The sequence below is a fragment of the Aphis gossypii genome, chromosome 2 (genome assembly GCF_020184175.1).
Source record: "Aphis gossypii isolate Hap1 chromosome 2, ASM2018417v2, whole genome shotgun sequence".
Lineage (NCBI taxonomy): Eukaryota > Metazoa > Arthropoda > Insecta > Hemiptera > Aphididae > Aphis > Aphis gossypii.
Genome location: NC_065531.1, coordinates 10,691,210 through 10,715,640, shown reverse-complemented (window position 1 = coordinate 10,715,640; position 24,431 = coordinate 10,691,210). Strand labels below are relative to the sequence as shown.

The window sequence follows — 24,431 nt, the reverse complement described above, 5'->3', positions numbered from 1 at the left end:
GTATATATTATAAGTTCAGTAAAGTAAAATTTAGAGATTACCATTGAAAACACTACTTGACTTTTCAAGAAATAGGTACTAAACATATCATTCCATATACTTTACTTATCTATGACATTTATTCATATTATCATTAAATTAGATTCGTATGTGTTCGTAAAACCTAACGTAGTTATATGGAATGAAATCAAATTTACCTGTCGAGGGAGCGACCATTCTTGTGGTAGATGGTAACGTCGTTGTGGTTGTGGTAGTGGTGGCGGCAGTCGTTGTGGACGTAGTTGTCGGAACAGTTGTTGGCATTATTATCTCTGAAGCAAAACATAACGAAAATAATAATAATAATAATAACCATTGCATACCTATGAACGTCATACAAATGTTATAAAGTATTACAGGAAAGGAGGCGGTTCTAAAACCTCGTCCTCTTTATACTGCTTTATAGAAATGACCCAATTTTTTCAAAAAGAATAATTTAATTAGCTTTGTATTCTAGTAAAATAAATTACTATAAAATTTACTCTACGTTTATTTATTGCACATAAAGTAAGTAATGTCCACGTGATTCAAGAAGAGACAAAATCAAATGTTTAATTAAAGGAAATAGAAGAAACACAGAGCTCGATTGTTTAATATTCCGTTACAGGAGCTGCACTATGTAGTATGTACTGCCTACGTGATTGATTTTTCTAAAAGCCTTCTTCTATTTTCCCATTATTTCTTTATCGGTGAACGAGGTTCAAAATACGCTATTGTTTATTGTGAGTAAGTTTAACGTATAATATATTTATGTGGAAAAAATTCAGTGATTTAATATACGTACTACGTACCATTTACTGATTAAAACGTTGATAAACTCATTACAAATTATCATATACATAATATATAATATTAGATATTATTAATCGAAAACGATAAATTTTTAGTACAATCATATGATATTTTAAAATACTGCGTTGAAAGTCGAAATGTGTTTTGGAACAAAAACAATTCGATAGGTTTTAAAGCGCCGGCGGATAAACAATTGTGTTAAAACCTAAGGCATGTGTAAAAAACTTATCAGTTTCCATGATAAGCAACACAAACTTTTAAGTGAACCATGAGCAATTATTCAAACGTACATATTTCTGAATAAACATAATACCGAAAATACTCTCATCGTATAAAACGCTTATAACAAATCTAAAAAGAGTGGAGGAAATTATAATTTGAGAAAGACAAATTGTTTATTTTTCTGTTAACGAAATACAAATTAGTATTATAATATTTTTAAACCCTCAATGTTTATATAATGCATATAAGAGGTACCTATATACATAAGATTCGTTCGTTTGAAAACTGCAAAAACAACATTTCGTAATAATAATTCTATTAACATTGATTATAATACGTTGTACAAAATGTATTTACAAACCAACTATTTTAAATCTGAATACAATTATGAAATCACAAGCAAAATTTGTATGTACGTAACGAAGAAACAAGTTTTTTTAACAACAATAAGATGAATACTAAAAGATGATCGTTTTTGTAGTGTTATTAATTACACAAAACCGACAGTTTATAATAATATTCTTTCATGAAATGTATAACCTAATTTATAAGTAACAAAAGTATTTATCATGATTTGCCAAAATACGATTAATTTATTTTAACAAATGGCAAAACAAACCACCAAGATTTGTTCATTGCATAATTTAATAATTTCAAATTAAGCTCAAATATGAAATTATAACTACTGAAAATGACGGAATAAAACAAAAATATTTACATTAGTTAGTAAACATTAAGTTTTATGAAAGATGGAACTAGTTGTCATTTCAATTCACAATGGACCAATTTAATGTCTACTTAACAGAATCAACCTTAGTTTAAAGATTTAAGCTAAGCAATGTAAACTTTAAAGATAGAACTCAAAATATCAGTATTATCACAGCGACTTCATTATTAGAAACTTAGCAAATCCTTATCAATGTAGCTTTAAAATGAAAAGAAATGAAAAAATGTAAAATATTTATTTACTCAATATAAATTAATGGATTTGTACGTTTAATAAAATAGCTTAATACATATATAATACATATTAAGTACATATTTTACTCAAGGAGTTAATACACTATTATTACAAATATTATACGATATGGATATGATAAAATAGTTAAACTAATAAGTAAGTCTACAGATTTGTATTAATGTGTAATTGTACGGCCAATGGTATAAAAAATTAGGTACCTTATATCTTCTTAGTATTTGATTTTTTTTTTTTTTTACTACTGTAAATTAATACGACAACAGATATAATTATTTTTAAAAATCACAAAAATCCCACTAAATGTACCTTTTGTTTACAACCAACTTCAAAGGATCCAGATATTCAAAAAAAATTTCAAAAACTCTCTCCAAGAGTTTCATCAGAAGATTAGTGACCACTATATTCAACTCGAGACTAAAACTTATGTGGGAACTACAAATCAAAACATATTCACAGAACATATTTCTAGTATTTTTTCGAAATTTATCTCTAATCTAAATGACTAAATCAGTCCGCTTATTATACTCCTTATAGATAATACTATCTTGTAATATTTTCCCTTTCGTTCAATTTTTCCTCAATAAAATCTTATCAATTTTTATTCTACTAAAAACAAATATATTATTCTTTACGTTTTATGATCGGATTTTACCTAATACCATGCTATTTATTATGTTATATTATATTTTATTATACTAGGTATTTTATGTCTTATACCATTCACTAATTATTACTTTTATCATAATATTTCGTTATTAAATTTTAATAATTGTAATTATTTCTTGTATATTAGGTATAATAATTGTTGAGTTGTGTTAATTAAAATATTGTAATTTAATAATAATAATAATAAAATATTCTTCATAAAAACTGTGAAAAAAAGATATTTTAAATCTAAGTTGTACTTTTTTTTGCATGAAAAAATAAATCACACTTTTTTGTAACATATTTTTATCAACTATTTTATTTAATATTAAATCAAATTTTCATGACCATTATAATAATATATTTTATTTGATACGAATTGTATTCTCGAATAGCATCTACTATGTCTTACCTATTTAGTTATAAATATTGTATATTCATATAACTAACTATGTGTATAAAAAATATTATTTTATTTTACTTACACGAATGATCAGTAATATTAAGGATTTAAATAAACTTTCAGTTTTCTATGTTTTAAACAATTATATGCACAATACAACACTATGGGTTTAGGTTAGAATGATTTATGGTCTCCAGAAACTTTTATTTGACACTTATTCCATTTGCACAACACTTTCACCATCTTTCGTTTTTTTTTCTTTTTCTTAAGCTTTACACGAATGTTTTCTAGTGACGAAATATTATGTGTACGCTCATGATTTATGGCCATAGTGAACAATCGTCCAAAATATTGTTCTTTGTCCTTTCAAATTTGGTGTATTTGAAAGTTTAGTTTATTTTCTATGTTATATAATGCGTTTAGATAATATGAATAACAGTTAATCATTTTAAAAAAACGAAGTTGAAAACATGTTTAATTTTAACATTTGCTTAATGAAACAATAATAATAAAAAGAAGAACCACTGAAATTTGCAACAAATAATCTGTATGTGGAATCACATAATATATAGTAATATACTTATATACGTATTATTCATAATATTAAAATTAAAATTTCAAGTACCTAGATAAAATCGTATTATTTAATTTTTAATCCTTAAAATGATAATTTAACGTTAAAATTATATTAAACATTTTTTAAAATATATTATATACATTTTATATGTTATATTATAATAAAGGTTGTAAATATTATATCAATAATTTATTGATTTTTCGTTGATGTTGAATGGTTGAATGATAAATGAAATAAAATCAATAAACTATAAAAAAAACATTATTTTTCCCTTAAAAATTACTTAAATGACACAAGAAACTTTCATAACAAACTAAATTAATCATTAGTATGAGCCGTCAATTATTGTCATGTTTTGAAAGTAGGATACTTGCAGTAAAGGGTAATTTTGGAAAGCACAACATACTTCTTACTCGAAGGGTAAAATTTGAAAATAGTTTGAAGTAATTGTTTTGTCAAATTCTCGATAATAGATGAAGTAACTTTTTGGTTACCTATAAGGACATGAATATATAAAACTATTGATAAATATCATCCAAAGATGGTAGATAATTCAATGATTTAATAATAATAGTTGACTAAACTCATAGTATTTTTATTATTATTATTAACAAAGTATCTATATAAAATAAAATAATTTTATGAAATATTTTTAAAAAAAAATTTTATTTATGTATGTGTAAGTATGTAAGTATATTGTTTGTGTTACTATTTATAGTTCTTAATACTACCGTAAAAATGGATTTATCAAAGATATATTTTTAATTTTTTAGTTATACTGTTATGATTACTTGACTAAAATTAAATTAAATTCGATTATTTCCTTTTTTTACTTCAGTAAATTATGATAAAAATATATGTTTTTAAATTAAGTATCTCATACATTACATGTAAATATAGTAAGTTGTACGCTATAAAACTAATATACATAATATGTCATTTTCTGCTTCAATACATAACGATAGGTAAAAAAAAAAAATGATGTGAATTAATAATTAAACCATAAAAACAAAAATTAATTTTAAGACTTTTTATTTTAAGTATTCAAGATTTTACCAAATTTAAATAATATAAATTAAATCAAAAACTGTATTACTGGATAGTGGATATATGTAGCTATGTATATATATAATAAAAATAGAATATTAAATTATGGTAACATATTCATTAATATATTAATTTTGTGCAGTTGTTTCCTTTGTATTTTAATGTTCACAGTTCTTTTATTTTGCAAAAATTGATAAAGATCATTCATATAATAAAAAACACAGTTCTTTAGATTTTGAGTACATCTTAGACATATTATCATATTTCTTATATACGCTATTTACCATTAACCGTTACGGGTTAACTCGGATATTTATTTTAATACAGTTTTAAAAAATGTTGATTAGTATCTACTATTATGTATATTGTAGTTCAAAAAAGTGGTTAACGATTTATTTATAAAATTTTGCAGATAATGTATTGTAGCTGTATAACAGCATCATGATGCTCAACAATCTAAAAATGAAAACTTCATCATGTAAAAAAAAATTAATTAAAATAAAATAAAAAAACTACATTAATTTAAATCCTTAAAACGAAGTATGATTTAAACAATGATTTGAAACAGTCATATGGATTTAATCCGTAGAGTATTTTAAAATGAATGCAGCTTATCAACTCTTCCCAGGAGCTCCTGAAAATATCTATTGGAATTAGTGATCCGTCAATCAGACGTCAATACCACAATGCAGCTTTTGAATACATTATAACGATGCCATATTTAATTATCATAAAAGTTAAACATAATGTGTAAAATATTATATATTTAATATATATAAATAAATCAAAGTGTACTGACGGTCAAAACAAATTTATCAAAGATAAATGCTATACAATTAACGTACTTACACGAACAAATTACCAAAATATGTTAATCTTAATCAAAACATAGTTATTAAACAGAAGTATTAGGCTTTAGTTAATTTTATATGACGTGCAAGATTAATACATTTTTGGTCCTAATGTAGAATGCCGCTTAAATATGTGTGGAGAGGAAAAATGAAATATTTTAATAATTTTCAAATTTTTCCATATTACACTCAAGTATAACAAACATTGGACATCACCACTGTTCACCAATCGGTAAAGCACGATTCCGCACATTTTATCTTTTCGGGAACATGATTCCATTCGATTTTGATCAAATAATCGATTATCAAAATGACCCCAAAAACAACACTACTCTTTCTGGGAAATGTTGATATTTATTATTTATTATTGTAAATTTATCTTATTCTCTTAAATAATAACGTTATAAAAAAGTTAATGAACTTAAAATGTCAAAACTTAAAATTTTGTCAATTGAATTCAATGGTACAAATTTTATTAACGAGTTTTAATAATTACAAACAAAAAAAAAAATAATAATAATTTGATACCTTGGTACTTGTTTACTTGTAACAAATACTTGAAAAATATTTTATTATATTTTGATGAATCAAATATTAGTGATATTCGTTGATTGTTTGATCTAAACATTGTTTGTGGTCTAATACTATTTTATTATATCCTTTAGATGTTGATCTTATTTTTGTGTAAAAAACGTACGTAAAATTCTATAACTTAATTAAATAATCAAATACCTACCTAACCTTATAAAAAGCTTGGAAAATTGCATTAAAATTTGAGTACAACATATTTCCGAATTGTGTGGCTTAAAACGTTTACAATTCCATTCATTGATGAGTGTAGTACAGAATTATGTTCTACCCCTAACATTATGACAGTATTAACTCCACTTTTCAATAGGGTAATGTTATAGCTAAATGTAATAATGATTGTTATACTTATATTATTATCAAGATATAGAAACGGGTTATGAGAAGGGCACTGTGCAAAAATTCAAATTTATAGTGAGAACGGTCCTCATACATTTTTTCTGCACCCGTGCACCGCGAATGTGTCCTGCAGGGTGTGGATATTATGATAATGGGTCTGTCGTATTTGTATAGCATTGCTGGCTTCGTGAACGGTGGATATTACCAACACCTGTGTGATAACGCCACCATGTGTCGTCAGTAGGGGTCACGCGTCATTTATCCCTAGACGGGACATTTTAGAATGGACGCTCACGAAAAAAAAATAAAATATTAATAAAAAACTCCAATAAAAAAAAAAAAAAAAATAGTATAACTCAACCGAGACATTTTTATTTGTCGAAAAGCACTTTACGAAGGATAACAAACTGTTATCCCCTGTCTTAATAAATGGATATATATATACATTATTCCTGTTTATTTTATATATTATATGAATTTAAATTAAACGTATTATTTTAGCAATAACCAGTTTAACTCATTTCATTCAAATAGATAACAATTATATATTAAATATAACATACAGTATGGATAATAATTATATACCTATTTTAAAAGTATAAATAAATAGATGATTCTTAATTTAAGTAGGTATGTTTTATAATTTTAAATGAATATACTGTTTAAATATGGAAGCCTCTGTAAGCTACCTAACTAAATCACTATCAAATAAGTAAGTACAATATTTATTATTTAAGTAATATTATGACCACTATTAATCATTTTCACTATTAATTATTATTACATATTAATTATCTACATTTTTAGGTTATTATACTATTTTACTCCAATACTGAGTTTCGTAGTAATATTAAATTCAAATTGTAATGCATAGTGTAAATAAAAAAAAAATTGTTTTGAGTTGAACATGTGTCCATAAAACTTTGTTGAAAATAAAACATCACAGGTTTGTCTAATATATTATACCTCATAACAGTTTATTATCAATTATGTATTTTAAAGTTTTATCGAATAGTATATACTTACCAGTTATCAGGAATGACTACCTTTTATGAGTTTTGAATTTCAAACTTATTTATATATATAAAAAGAAAACATTTTATTTCCCGTCTTTAAGTTTCAATGTGAATCGAATTCTTTTCATCGTTATTTATTATTTTATTTATTTTTTTTTTTTATGACCAAATGATCAATAGAAATATACGATAGCCAATAAACGGTTTTGGACCATTTGCCAAAAACCCCACTAGGCGATTCGGCTTTCCTCGTTCTTGCACGCAACGACATTATTAGGCTCCTACCAGGTGTAGATTATTACCCACTGCGAATATTGGAACTCATTATCGTTAAAAGCCCACAGTACTTTTTTTTGTTTATTTCTCACTCGGGTTCTAAAATCATTGTTATTTTGTTTTCAAAAACACATTCCAAACCTTAATCGTTTGAACTTCATAACACCATTATAACTTTTGTTTGGAAACACATAAACATAGTATGTACCATATAAATATTTGTTAACGTATAACAATTATTATTATTTAATTCTGTAATAATACCATGCCTTTTAAAATATATATATAAAAAAAAAATAATGTAAGCACACGCTCGTTGCAGTTTATTTTCAAGATTTATGTGGATAATAGTACACATATTGTATTATAGAAATTAAAATAATAAAATATTTTACAAAAGCAAACAAAAAATTTAATTCATATTATCGGGTATTTAAATTTTTATATATAGTTAGTAGGTACGATATTCTTTACCAATATTACTCAATTATTCTTGAATAATGTATATAGAACATTAATTAAGTTTAGAGATACATAGATTTCAATTTTTATTTAGAATAAAGATTTTTAGAATACTGCATAATATCAAACACATTAAATTCGCATATATTAGCTTTATACTTGAATTTAAGTCATAATATACTAAAACTTTCATTTTTTTTTTTATTACTTTTATTATTACCTTCAAATCCATATACTTTTAAAGTAATAATGCCAATAAAAATGAAAAATAGTTTAAATATGAAGATTTATTGAATTAACTTTTAAATAAAACTGTATTTTTATACAACACATTTCAGTAGGTACTTAGTTCTGCGTATTAAACCATTTTTTATTTTTTTTTTTTATATATATTTATATAAACATTATACGGTGTATTTTTCTTAAGTATTTAGCTTATGATAATTTTCAAATTCTTCTTCTTTTTGTTATAATAATATCTGACAATTAGTAATACGTTTGCATACACATTAAAAATACTGCTTAATATATTTTACTTAATACTAGAATTAGTTTAAATCTTATATTAAATTCACCAAAAATAATGAACACTTATAGTCAAGTATTTTTATAGTTATATTGTAATTTGAACAAAAATACTAATTATTGTTTTATGTTATAAAAAAAGCTAAGTATACCAAATATATTAGGTACCTTCTCAATACTAAAATTATTTATTTGCAAAATATGCATTTTTACAGGTGTACCTATATAATTGCAGGGTTAACAAAATCAAAAATATAAATTTTCAAATATTATTTTAAGATATTTTTGTCAAGTTAATAGTTACAGTATTTAATACCTAATATTTTTGGTATAGCTTTTTATATACACAGGTTTACGCAAAAAGTTTTCGTTGCAAAATTACTAATTTTTATTCATTATTAAAAAATATATAACACGCTGAAAAAAAATCGTTGAAAAATAAACCAAGTACCTATATCGATGTACACTGCATAATATTTTAATTATTGTTCAGAATATTTTATACAGGTAGTAATCATGCAACCGAATGACTGCACAACAGACCAACTCGTACCTACCATCGTGGAACAATCGAAGTATGCATTAGCATCCTCACCGCACGGTTATATGAACAGTGGTTGGAGCACTGAAGAAATAGTCGGCGACCCGTTTAAAAAACGTGGTTACCGTCGGGCATATTTTATTATCATTTTATTCATAAAAGTTGCCACATTATACTTAATAACTTCACTTAAGTTATCGTACTTATTAACATAATTGTTTACAAAATTATAATTTGTACAATATTTTTGATATTTTGATGCGTGCTTGTAATAAATAGTGGTCCAGAAGTTGGTAAATTAATAAACTTCGTTGAAAACAACGAAATGTACGCGGTTTAAATGGGCAAACTCTGCTTTTAGATATATTACACTGTCGAAGCGCCGCTATATATTTTTTTTTTTTACTTAGTTTGTACCACCAAGAGAAAAACAGACGTTTTTTTCACAAAGTCAAAATGTAATTAATTTGATGGTAATCGCGGTATTGACATAAATAAAATACGGGTTAACCAGTATATCAACTAGATATAGGGAAAAAAATATGCTCCAAAATATTTAGTACTTTTTAAAACTTGTACCATAGCTTTACAATTAAAAACCAAAATAAAAAAAAAAAAAACTTTGGATGAAACAAATCACATTTCAGTTGTGGTATAAGTATTTCTATATTATACATACAAACATATTTTGCATGCATTTAACAAACTATTTTCTGGATTGTGTAAATAAAATGCCACGTTAGTGATGAAACCCAAATGTAAGTGTATCATTGATGCGTTAATTTCAAACGGATCAGTATAATACTGATATCTGATAGGTAAGTGCTATCTAACAAGTATTTTAACAAAAAAATAAAAGTGGACTTTTGTATGGCGAAATATACCCATTCAAAATTAACGGTGCTTCTATGTTTAGAAACATTTTTAAAAAATGCCCATGTCCGTACAACTCTTACAATGTTTCAATAATATTGTATGAACATAATGCCGCACAAATATTTTGGTATATTTAGTCTATTTTTATGTACTGACGGTAAAAAAGTTCACATATATATGTACAATCTCTAGCATAATAAGTTTTACGAGATCGTTTCGTGCCAATCAATGAATTTATATAACGGTATAAAAACAAAATAAAAAACTCAACGCTATCATACGTGGATGTCAATTGTTATAATACGTATATAGAGTTTATCGAAAATAACTAAAAATTTTAATGTAATCACAATGACTTTTAGTAGGTATAGTCAATATATTATTAAATTTATTTTGATTATAATAATATTATAATATGAAAGGAAAAATAATAATATCAAACAGGATAAAGTTTATTGCATAGTTGCAGTTAATTACATTAATTATCCGTTATTTCTGTCACAATCTGCATATAAAAATATAATATTCTAACATCTATATTATAATATGTATTATAATAATTTAATATTATGTATTTAAAACGACGTAAGCGTAATACTTTTTGTGGTTTTATTATTGGCATATACCTAAGTTGTATAAATATTTTTAATTCTGTATAACAGTATTATTTGTATCGTGTTATATGTGTTTATTATTATACGATGGTACTGTAAACGCAAAATACTATCAATTATTATGCAATTATGGTCCCAAATATTTTAATGTATAAAACCTAGTGTTGCAATAATAATAAAAATCAATTACCTGGGTTGGTTATATTATACTAATGCATATTGTAGATATGAACAATAGAAAGGGTCAACGTAAGTAATGTGCGGGGTATAACTGTAAAATATTATTATGTTATTTTATCATAAAAACAATCTGAGCTTAAATAGTTATTTAACCAGAGTGCACAATTATGAATTAGGTGTTATAATGAAAATATTAACCCAACTGTAGAAATTCACCTTTAAATGATATACGAATCATTCAAAACTGAACAATCGTGACATTATTTAGTATTTTAATAATTAATATTTTATTAAATTTTAACAAAATTTGTTGAATTTCACAAGGTCATCAAATTCGTTTCAAAATATAATATTTCACAAGCAAAATTACTAACAATTAAATATGGCTCTTATCAATATTTTTTTTTTACAATATACGTATAAAAATAATATGACCTCTTCCAATATTATTTGCTTAATAAATAATATTCAACTAGTTAATAACAATAAAATTATTCAGTGAACTTACTGTGTACTCGTACTGAGTTATTTGCGTGTCCCATAGAATTTGTCGCTAAACATGCGTAAGTTCCCAGATCGTTTAAATCCAAATTCTGAATATTGAGATACATATTTACTCTGTAGTTGGTTTTAACTTCTTCTATATAGTACTTTTGCCTAAAACATAACATGTAAATAATAGTAAAATTAATTAATTATTTATATAAATGATAAATTAAATAGATACGTTTTCGAAAAAAAAAAATTGTAAAACGGAGTTATAATTAATTTTTAAACTGAACTATTAGATCCCAACTGATGATCTAATAATTATACACGAAACTTTATATTTAACTAGACTGGTTAGGCACACATGCTTGTTTTGGCCGAATGATTATTATTAATAAATGTAGCATTGTAATAAAAAATAGTTAAGTGAGAACGTGTGATGGGATAACATAAAAATATAGAACAAACGTACGTAAAATGGCACATATATCTTGATTTGTGTTATGTATAATGTATATAATATACATTTATATGTATAAAATGAGGTTCACAGCACAACATAAATATCATAATGGTGGTTCACATTATTATATTATTATATTTATAATATTACTAAAACACCGATAACTTTCATAATTTAGAATGATAATTTGTATTTCATTGCAAGAGATATCGTTAAACAAGAATTTAGAATCTAACATTTAAATTATTATATGCATAAGATGCAAGTCACCTACATTATTTACTAATAGTACATAAAATAAACAAAAATCAAATATAAATGAGTATAATTTTATTACGAATAGATTTATGACTGTGTATGTATTTGTGTATAATACTTCGAATTTTTTTTTTTATTCTAATTGACTAAATATCAGCAATCAGCGTCTTTAAATGGTTTTAAATATCATAACTACTTTTTAGGTAATGATGGAATTACAACAATCATTATCATCGAAATCCAAAAATCACAAAATATATGTATAAATGTGTAATATTATATGTTACTAAATAACTTGGTACATGATAGTAAGTTAATAACATGTTTTATTATATTTTAAAATATTTTTCCTTACTTACATACATACGTATTATAATTAATAATGTAAATTTTAAAGTTAAATAAATTTATGTTTTTATAATTTTTATACAATTTGGCTAGATGTATGATAAATTTACAATTAATATAAAGTTATTAATGATAAAAACTATATTGTTCTATAACATACGTTTAAATGTGCATTTATTTTAATTGTATAAATACTTATTGTGCAAATACAAAACATGATATGTGACATATGCATGTTTTATTAATAAATTAAAATACAGAAACATTCACAAATCATAATAGATCAGACCAATTTTCTTTAACTTTAGTATATCGATAGTACTAATCAAATTTAAAAATATTGTAGGTCCTTTATAAGTTATATTTTTCTATAACCACCATGGACACCCCCGCAAGACTATCATCAACACCAGTTGACCATATACAAAAGTAAGTAAATTATATTTTTAGGCTTCAAACTGAATACACATTTTATTAAAACAAACGTAGTCCTATAATTTTAAATGTATACTGTATTAAAATATTTTAGTGAACATCTATTAACTTAAATATTGTACGTTATTATTAAAAAAAATAAAAAAATACTTTTTATTTACAAAATTAACAGAGATGATAATATTTGAGTTGAAATTAAAATCACCTTTGACGTTCATAAATGTAACAATGCTTTCTTATTATTATTCCTATTATACTAATCATAGAACAAAATTGTACTTTAAAAATGTTCAAAAATACAATTTTTATAAATAATGCTGTTACAAAATAATTTTGTAGTTTTCATTCATATAATAGTGTTGAATGAAATTCTTGTTATGGTTAACATAACGTCATATACATAAAAAATAATATATTAATTTTCTTTAGTGTAATATGCAAACAACATAGAAAAAGTATTAATAAAAATAAAATAAGTTAATAAGTGGCTTTAAAAATATAACGTTTGAACAAAATACAATTCGTTTCTTTATATTATTCTTATACCTACAAAATAAGTACTTAAAAGAAAATAGCGAAAACAGTTTTAATATCTTAAAAGGTTGTTTTCTTGCTTTATAGTATAAGGATTCCTTATATTATAATAATACAATAATGGTTGGGATTTTTTTACCATTTTTACAAATGTAAAAATGAAAATAAAATTACTTCTGGTGCTTTTTACACCACCTGACCCATAAAAACTTTGTACTTTTTGAATAATTTTAATCTCAAAAAAAAAAAAACTTCAATTATTTATTTTCCTTTTAATTTATCTATTCTCTTCTGTAGATTATAATATAATGAGCTTTCGTGATTTTGAAATAATATAATACATAGTATTTAAATTACTGCTACAAATTATACAAAACTATATTCCGAAATCCATTTCTTAAATTAAAAAAAAAAACACCTTTGTTTTATTTATTTCTTTATTTTAAAGATTTATTAGTAGAATAGTAAAACAGATTCAATAACTAACCATACTGTTAAAAAAGTTGTTTTCTTTTTGTTTATAAAAAAAAAAAAAAACTAATTTAAATCTGATTCTAATGTCAAATATGTATTACATTATTAAATTAAAATTAAGATAAAATTTAAATATTATAACGGTCGCGGTGGTTTAAATATTTTATTTTCACCGACTTTTAACTTCATAATAATCATTATGCTTTAATAATTATTACTTATTCTTAGACCATAAAAAATTTGACTATCTGTATAGACCAATGGTCAATGTTGATTAAGAGTAATTTATTATTAGTGCAAGAAGTCGAAAAACAGTTTGAATTATGTATCTTTTAAAATAAGATAGGTAAACGAAAATTGTTAACTTTTTTTTATTACATATTTTAATGATAAATAACAATGCTTATTATTTTGTTATAACTTAAAAAGTATTATCTGTGGTAACGTAAAACTTTTTAATTTATTATTAATTATTATACTAAAATCAATACGTAATTGAAGGGTTCCGTGCAAGAACAAGATAACTCCATTTTTATCAATTGTTCAGAACTTATAGCACTTAAAAAAATACTATTTAGACTAATTTTAATTTAATTTTATTTTTTCTATCAATCTTTTCACACTGTTTTAAAGTAGTATTAAATTCATATCCATATCCATAACAATGATTTATTCGAAACCTACTATATAGCATAGAAGTATATATTTGCAATCATTATTATTTTACACATAGTCTAAGAATAATGTTTATTATTGCACGTATTAAATATGAACACAAAAATGAATATTTTGTTGAAAGTAGTTTAAAATGGTAGATGTCTCGTCATATTACGCTCCTAATATTTCAATTTTATAAAACCACTTATTTTTTGTAATTGACGAAAATAATGTGAAAATTTCGTGGGTTTATTTAAAAATTAAAAGTGAGAACAGGTAACAAACAAAAAATAATAAACTCACATAAAATTATCTGTATTCTATTCGTTTTAACATTATAATAAGTTGCTTCTCTCTGTAATCATTTAAAACATATTGGTGAATTATAATTATATATTACATAATATTTTTGTAATTAAACGCATATTTTTTGATTTTGTGTACGTAGGTAGCAAAATAATAATATAAATCTATCCTATAGCCCTAATATTTACTATAATATAGCGTTGGCCGAAAGGTGGTCGTATATCATACAAAACCATCGTTTAACACACGATTTTCAAACCTCTCTAACCCGCCCGTCGTCCACTGGAGTTATCGCGACAATATAATAATATTTACACACACACGCACTTTATATATATAATATAAACTCGATAATGTATGATACGTTCGGATGGCGTGCGGGTGCAACGAACACACACACACACACACACACGTTATAATACATATTATTATACCGACTACGATGATAATGCGGGACCGTATAACGACATGTGGCGAAAATAGAATAAAAAATATAAAAAAAAGTGCGACGGCGGGCGGCAAAACTGCATCACGGAAGAAGAATGATGACGGTCGGCCGGCGGCGCGACGCGCGTTAAAAACGGTTTTACGCGTCCGCAATTCACGCCCTAACGCCGGCACACACGTAGGCCCGCACGCACAGCACACAACATATATAATATAATATATATAAATACAAATAACAATAATAACATACGTCGCCGATATAATATATGTATATACGCTGTAGGACAGCGCATATAATGTCTGAGCATTCGGATGACGGTGGTGCGTGGTTAATGGCGTGAAAATATGTGCGTGAGCGCGACTGCCGGCCATCCGCTCGCCCCCGCAACGGTCGCGTGTTTTATTGTAGTGTCGGACGCGCGACCGAAATTTTCCCGGAAAATCGCACACGATATATTCGATGCCGGGCTCGTTTAATTACGTCGGAACAAAACGAAGCGATTATTCATCAAACGGTCGCCGTCTCCCACCAGCCTACCCCAAACACCACTCTCCGAAGAGCACCAAAACGCACTATATTTTAACACAGGACGATTCCCTCATCCGGTAACGTATATAATATTGTAATTGTATCGTTTAGATAAAAGTTCTGTGTTTTTCGACGATTACCAGTATATCGCTGACCGTCTTTTCATGACAATATAATAATATCATGATACTCGGGTAATATTTTATATTGCTATTTGAAAATTATTCATTCGAGCCTAGATTAAGATACGTCAACGTTTTCAAACGAGGGTTGTTTCCCCATTATATTTTATCAACCGGATGACTTCTGTGGAAAACGTATATGCACCTTAAATCAAAAGAGTAATTTTTAAATAGAAATAAAAAAATCTAAATAATTAAAAACATCAGTCACATAGTTTAATAGTTCCAGAAATCGGGTTTTGAATAAAAGCACAGTTTAAGAAAAAAAAAGAAGGTGAGCGTGCGGTTGACGAATCATCCAGTATACCGTCAACTCTATCGTAAAAATAATTGATTGTTATTTCCCTTCCTTCTCGCTATTCGATATTATATACTCGCATGACAATATACCTATTATAATTACCATTGCAGCATATCAGAATCTACGAGGTCATTAGGGACGTTCTTAATTTATATTGTAAGTCGTATATGTAGTCGTGTATATTATACATAATATTGTTATCATGGTTGACGAGATTTTTTTTCTCTCTTGTATGACCTAAAAAATATATGAGCATATTGCTTGCTCTATCATTATGATCGTCTCACTGAGTACGTATTTAACATCTTTGTCAGATCTACTTTTATAGTAAATCCCGTATTATTATTTACTTATTGGAATCGAGAATTGGATCCGTTCTCACGGTGATGTAAATAAAGAAAATAAGACAAGTAAGCATCTTTCTTTTGTTTATTAGGTATCGACTGTATCTAATCATTTGATAAATAACTACAATATAAATGTTAAATATGAATTCAATGATAAATAATTTGACACGTCTCAAACGGTTCCTGTCCATTGTTTGCTTATTTCCAATTGGCTACAGTCTAAAAAGATTTTACGAACGGGTAAATTCCCAAACTTTTCCCGCCCAAAAAAAGTTTTACAAACAGGTAAATTCTCAAATTTCTGAAAGTTAGGTGACTGATCACCAGATTTTATCGAACTATAAACCATATTTTTAAAACGGAATACCAAAAATATCGAACATATTATTACTATCGGAAATATCAAAACATTAAACATAATTTCTATAACGAGATTAATTATATATTGTACGTAATCGTGTACCTATAGTATCATAATTACCGATGATTGAGTGTATTATGTATTTTATTTTATTTTTATTTTACATAATATACATTCTTTCAATTATTTTTTTTTTTACGCTAAAATGTAATATTAACTTAATGAAATTGAATTCACAGTAATAAATGATTTTTTTGTATAATTTTTTATATTCTAGTTTATGTACATAGATACATTTTATCGACACTTTTTTTGAGACAGTCCTAAATATACCAGAAGTGGGAAGGAATTTGTGTTATAAAATATCGGAGCCTTTTACCTGTTCGTAAAACTTTTTTCGATGGGAGCCATTTGGGAATTCACCTTTTTATAAACGGGAGCCGCTTAAGAAAAACGGGAGCCGAATGGGACACATCCATATAATTGCATTCTAAAAACGATTCTAAACAGAGATGTCTGACAGCCTATATTTATCACTAAGTACAATATATTATGATGTGTTTATAATATTAATATTACTACGTAGGCATCAGTGCATCACATGTTGATTAGTGATAACCAAAAGCATTTAATTTATTATATTATGTATAGTATACATTGTATACTTGTATTATAGTATTCAACATCATAATATAGTATTGTTATTAAGTTTTGAGTCAATACCGACTTACTTAGAACGTTGTGAATAAGTTTGTAGAGCTATAAAATAAATAATAGCTTGGAAGTAATTTAAATATTTCAAAAATAGCATTGTTCATAGTATGGGTTGTAAAATATAATAATAGTCAATAAAAAGATTGATGAAATTATAAATTAAGTAATAGTATTTTTAAATAATGACAAAATAACTAAAATCATTATTATTCATTTAAATATATAATTTTATCCCAATTTTAACTTAAAAACTTAAACTTTACCTATATATATGTACAGCGTAGTATATTTTAGAGGAACTTAATATGTTACATTTCAAGAATTGGCTATACAAAAAAATAAAAATATTTTATATTATTTCCAAGTACAAAATAATTTTCAACTTGCGTGACTTTGATAAACTTTTAATTACAATAAGAAAAGCATGTGTTGGAAGAATATTAATAATTTCAAATATCTTTAATCAGCTCAAAATGACGAGCCATCAGAATGTTATGAAATTTACATTCATTATAGAAAATGATAAGTAAGTTTATATCGGATTACTTAAAATGTATTGAGTTAGAATAAAAATCTAAAATCTTTTTAAATAATTTTTAAAGTACGAGTATATATTCTATTTTTTGACATGACAATTTTGGGAACTCATAAAATAAAATTGTTGAAATTGTGGTAGCTTTTTATTATAATTATTATAAAAAAAAAAATAGTATAAACTTATATGGATCTTGCATTGAATAGGTATTCAAATTGTATAAATAAATATGTAATAACAACTATATATATTTTATAATCACTACAAAATAATATTATGCAAGTTTTGCTGTTGTAATAATAAACATTTCTTTATTTACGACAATAAATTCTATTTACATATAATTTAATATAATGTCAATATAGATATATAGTGTTTGATGAATTTGTTGAGATTTTAACTTAGAAAGGTTAAAAATATGAAAATACGAATGTCTGGTATATTAAATGTATACGTAAACAAGTTATAAGGAACCTTGTATTAAATGTTTAAGCTATTTTAACAAAAAAGAAAAGTTGTATTACAGATAAATCAAAAAAATTAAAATAAATATAGGTATACAACACAAAAAAAATTAAATTATTTTTAGATTAATGTATTCTCTGGTAAATGCCAATAAGTTATTTGGTGAAATGTTGAGCCTGTAAATTTATGTATTAATTGTTGGATTACAGAAAAAAAAAACAAATTAAGTTTTGAGAAAAAAATTTTTTTCTCAGTTATTTTTAAAATTAAGTTCTTAAACTTTTTTTACTTTAACAAATATTTTTTAAGTACCAATCAAAATAATTATTATCATAATCTAAAACATTAATTTCTCAATGGTTGATATGTATAATTTGTATACGAGAATCTAATATATACAATCCGTTCTATTGCCTAAATATCTTACAATCAACCGTAGAAATGCTTAACAAATTTATAATACATCCCAACTTTAGATTATCAATAAGTTAAAATGATGTTTTCGCTATTGTTCGTTGATGAAATTCTCGCAAGTTATCTGCGTTAGCTTACTTGTTCTGAGGCAGGACAATAAAACGTTGTTTCATTTTGGACATCTGCTTAAAAAACCGTTAATGTTATCGGTATTGTTTATCGGTTTATTATTAATTCTATGGGTTGATACCCACGAAGGTATGCTCTTAATATTATCAGCATGTTTGGATAATTTAGATTAGTGTATGTGGGGTTCCCTTAGTGAACTAATAACATTGAAAATTCAACATAATGTATCTAAAGACGAACTCTCAATCCTGATGGAAAAGTTACTATACAAATTGAAATTTAGTTTTGCATTGTTCCTATACACAAAAGTGGCGATGAAAATTCTCATACAATCTATGTATAATGATTAGACCTATTAATCTGATTTTTTTTTTTTTTTTTTTTTTATTTTGTAGATATTACATCTTACATAATTTACAATAACCTGTAAAATTGCTGTACACTTTGCTTCATAAGTAATTTATTTAAATATTTAATATGTATATAAAAAAAAAATGTAAAATAATTATAAAACCGTGCAACGATATATATTTTAAAATAATATATTTTTTCTCATCACTATTTACATACAGTTAAATTACATTGATTTTGGCTTTCAAGTTATTTTGGAATTATTTTAGTTTTTGTTTAGTTATAATTTACAATAATTTATTTTTTATTAATCTATTTTAGCAACTAAGTTTATTATTATTAAGAACAATATTTGTCTGCACATTTTGCTGTAAACATCTATATATTAAATGGTAATTTATTATTATTATTATTATCATTAGGTATTGAGAATTAAAAGTTTAAGTGAAGTAGTATACCACAATTTCACAAATTATATCACACTAATCTACTTCACTTTCATAAATATTTAACTTCTTAAACCTGGTAATTAATAATTTATTTATAATAAGAATTTCTGAGCAAGAATTATAATTTAAGCTCACTAATACTAAATCATGTTTCATTATAAAACTGAAATGTTTAAGGTCAAACAATATGTATAAAAAAAATAATCCTAATTGTCTAATATATGCGTAATATATTAATTAAATTTTTGAATAGTTAAATTTTTATACAATTGAAAAAAATATAATAATACTTGATGTAAATTCAAATTTTATTCATAATTATAATTTAACAATTTGTTAAACAATATTTTCGTTAATTTCAATATTATATAGATTATGATCAACAACTTAATTTTTAAAATCTACTTAATTGATCGTCAAACATTATTTTACATTCATGACATTTTTTCCATAAATCATGTCCAAAGAGTATACTAAATACCTGATAGATTGAGCTTATTTTTGAAATGAATATACGTATAATTCAATAATAATGGTAATAATACCACGATTTCAACTTATTTCCGTGATATTATGTAAAACTTTGACAGATATTTTATTATATTTTTCAATAAACAAATTTTTCTTTCGGATGATCGATGAGACAGGAAATTCTGATTGGATAACTAATTTTGCCTTTGCCTTTACCCCAAAATATGACCGTTGTAATTAATTGCATGATAAGGAGTGTAAGACGTGACTCGACTCAGCTATTGAACGACTAATAATAAACAACAAAAAAGAAATATAAACATTTCCACCCTGTGCGCTGTCATCTTCATCTTGTTAACAGATTATACGAGCAAACAGAGCATTTTCCATTTGCTTCTTGGTAGTTTTTTTTTTTTGCTTTCACTATTTTTCTCCATTTCAAAAACAAGTGTTAGTAAAGAAATGAGTAGCTTAATTAAGACTGGGAATCGCGATTGTTTTCCAACCTTTTACCATCGAGTATTTGATTAACAGTATTCCCATGGCAAACATTTTTGTTTTCCGAATAGGTAGATAAATTATAAGCGTCAGGTTTTTACGTTAACATATATATTATCACAATGCCTGGGAAATAATAATTTTTATCAGTTAGTTTGCGTACGTACATACAATTTAATACCTTAATGTATATTGTTTTTTTTTTTTTTTAGTTTGCAATACCTATTGTTGAATAACAATGACACACCTTTTTATATTTACACATAAGCTCTTAAGAGACAAGAAAAAAATGAACACATTAAGCTTTTTTTATAGTCAAGTAATGTCTAATATCATATAACGCTTAAAGACTTTTAATTAAAATTATAGATTTTATAATTAATATAAACTTGTATCACACACGGTAAATTCATTACACTTTAATTAAGTTAACGAAGTATTCGTTTTCTATATTTTGTACGAGATAATTAACTATTCGTTGTAGCTTATTTTATATTATACTTAAAAATTATGTATAAAGCGATTTATTATGGTTATTATTATTATTTTTTTTAATAATTTTAGTAATTTTAATAATAGTTGCACGTATTATTTGTCATTTAAAATAATTTAACCATGATGTATTAATGATATAATAGTTAATAAAAAAAATGTGAATTAGATTATCTTACAAATAATAAATCATACATTTTAAATTATCAAAATAATTAAGTTGAGATTTTGGATAATTATACAAGGAATTTTATAATTTACTAAAAAAATAAAAATAGATATTAACTTTTTTTGTTATATTTTATAGGTATGGTATTTTTTCTTCCTAAAATCTAATTCCCTGATTTACGCATAGTTCTTTTACACCAAAATTATATTTTTGTGAACAGATGTTTTCCTAAATCATTATTTTGAAACCATATACAAATGTAATTAAATAACATTTCCATTATATTTGAATATAATATATTAACTAAATTTTCCGGCTTCACCCGTGTGCAGTTTTTACTTTCTCTAAATTAAATTCTTAAATAAACACACACAGTTATGTTTTAAAGAAGAAAAATACTATAATCAATATTTATAGTTGATCAAGAGTTAAATAATAGTAGTAGCTAAACTAAAAATAAACTTGTGAAAAAAAATCTTTAAATTATTTAAATGACATGCTAAAAACCGTAATCTTTAAATACAATCACCCCTCCCCTCCTCCTCAGACAAAAAAAAAAAAAATGAAAATCCGGCGACGCTACGTGGTGATACTCGAGAAGATATTTAGAACTACTCTGTAAAAAAAAAAAAATTAAAATAGATTTAAATAGTGTCTTCACAAAATTGTAGCAAAATAATACAATTCTCCCCTTAGACAATAAAAAAAAAAAATTGGGCGATGTAGTAATGCTCAGGTTGGTATTTGGAATAACTCTGTGAAAAAAAATGAAAAAATTAAATAGGATCGTCACAAAATTGTAACATAGAAATACAATTCTCCCCTCAGACAATACAAAATGAAAAATTGGCGATGTAGTGACACTAAGGAGGGCATTTGGAATAACTTTGTGAAAAAAAAAAAAATTGAAAAAAGTTAAAAAGTGTCGTCACAAAATTGAAACAAAAAAAAGGCCTGTTCTCTTATATATTTATATATAAAGAATTTCAAAATGCCTTAAAAATATACATTATAATACAAGAAAATAATAAAGATATTATTTACATGTAAATTAGAGTTTTTAAAAAGCCACATAATCAAAAGAAATAGTTTTTACAAAAGTGTGTCTACTTGTTTTTTTGGATTTATTCTTATTATTGCCTTTTCAGTAGTTTTTAATTCTAAATTATTTACAAATGTTATTAGTAATTTCTATGTGTTATACATACGAGTATATACACCTACCACTGCTAAAAACTGGTTGAAAATTAAAATCGATGGTTCCTAAACTTTTTTTTGGGCTAAAACAGGAGTCATACCTTTTTTGTTTTTGGTGAAAAAGGGCTGTAGCGAAAATCGCTAATATTATTTTGGCGGAAATGGGTAATACTTATTATAGGTATTTATTTAGCTAGTATGAAATAGCATCATGTTTAAACTATTAACAGTAATTAATTTTTAAGTGGCTATACGTAAATAGTTCAATAAATATATAAATAAACATTTAGTTCTTACCCTTGAGGAATCATTTCTCCTTTTTCGTTAGTCCAGTAATTGACGGAAATTGGAAACGACTCTACAAAACACTCCAGTCGTACATGTGTATTAAGTGGTGCGCTTACCATTTGATTCGTCACCCAGACTACTGGAGAAACTGAAATGATTACAAAAAATATAAATAAATAAATTGTATTGAATAATCAGAACTATATTATAAACTTAAAAAAAAAGTAATGTATTTGATCAAATATTTATGGATTTATTTATCATTTTAGTTGGAATATTGAATATAATAAGGGATAAAACTCCGAATATGTGTATAAGATTCGTGTAACCTTAAGTCATTGATTGCAAATTGAGTTAATTTGATACCCCGACAAATTAAACACAATTGGTTTCTTTTTCATCACTCAGTATTGTTTTGTAAACGTATTACATTGAGTTAAAATGTGATTTTATGTTGATAATGAAACACGTATAACCCAAAGACTAAAAAGCAGATTCTTGTATCAGATTTAAATGTATTTAAACCACATAATAAAAAATATATAGTAGTATCCAATTATTTAATGGAAAAATTAAAAAAAAAATAAATCTTTATTGTTACACCATTTTAAAGGTTAAATATAATATTTAGAATAATTTTAAATCTTGTTATATCGTACACATCGTTGAACATAGAACATTTCCAACAAGTTACCTATAAACTATAGAATTGAAAATTTATCGAAATGTGTGTATTATTCTTCAATTGAAAAAAAAAAATAAAATGAAAATCCAAACCATTTAAACTGCCTAGTTGATACATACAATATAAATATAAATAATATAATTTATAAAAATTACTCAAGATATAATTTATTGGTTTGAAAAAAATACTAGCTTATTGTATATTATCTAAACAATCAAATATCACATTTAATGAAAACGCTGCATATTATGTCAAATTATTATTAAAATTAGAGCTTCCTATAGTTAATTTGCATAAATAATACACATTATACAGAATTTATATAATAAATGTAACCCTTGTCACTTAATAAATAGTATGCTACATATTTTTAAGTATTTGGGTAGTAGGAATATCTTCGATTAAGTGTCATTAATTATTAAGTATTCAATTATTCAAATATTATTATTAATATATCATATTCTCCACAAA

At 24.8% G+C, this 24,431-nt stretch overlaps 1 protein-coding gene across 4 annotated transcripts in view; it reads right to left on the bottom strand.

Moving 5' to 3' along the window:
* LOC114121288 (lachesin-like) overlaps positions 1-24,431 on the bottom strand; it is a 176,126-nt gene that overhangs the window by 11,632 nt on the left and 140,063 nt on the right. For all 4 annotated transcript variants that reach the window (XM_050199484.1, XM_050199485.1, XM_050199486.1 and 1 more), the window contains 3 exons: positions 23,285-23,423; positions 11,481-11,629; positions 198-311 (listed from right to left, as the gene is read on the bottom strand). In XM_050199484.1, the coding sequence (XP_050055441.1) occupies positions 198-311; positions 11,481-11,629; positions 23,285-23,423 (402 nt within the window). The remainder of the gene's footprint in view (positions 1-197; positions 312-11,480; positions 11,630-23,284; positions 23,424-24,431) is intronic.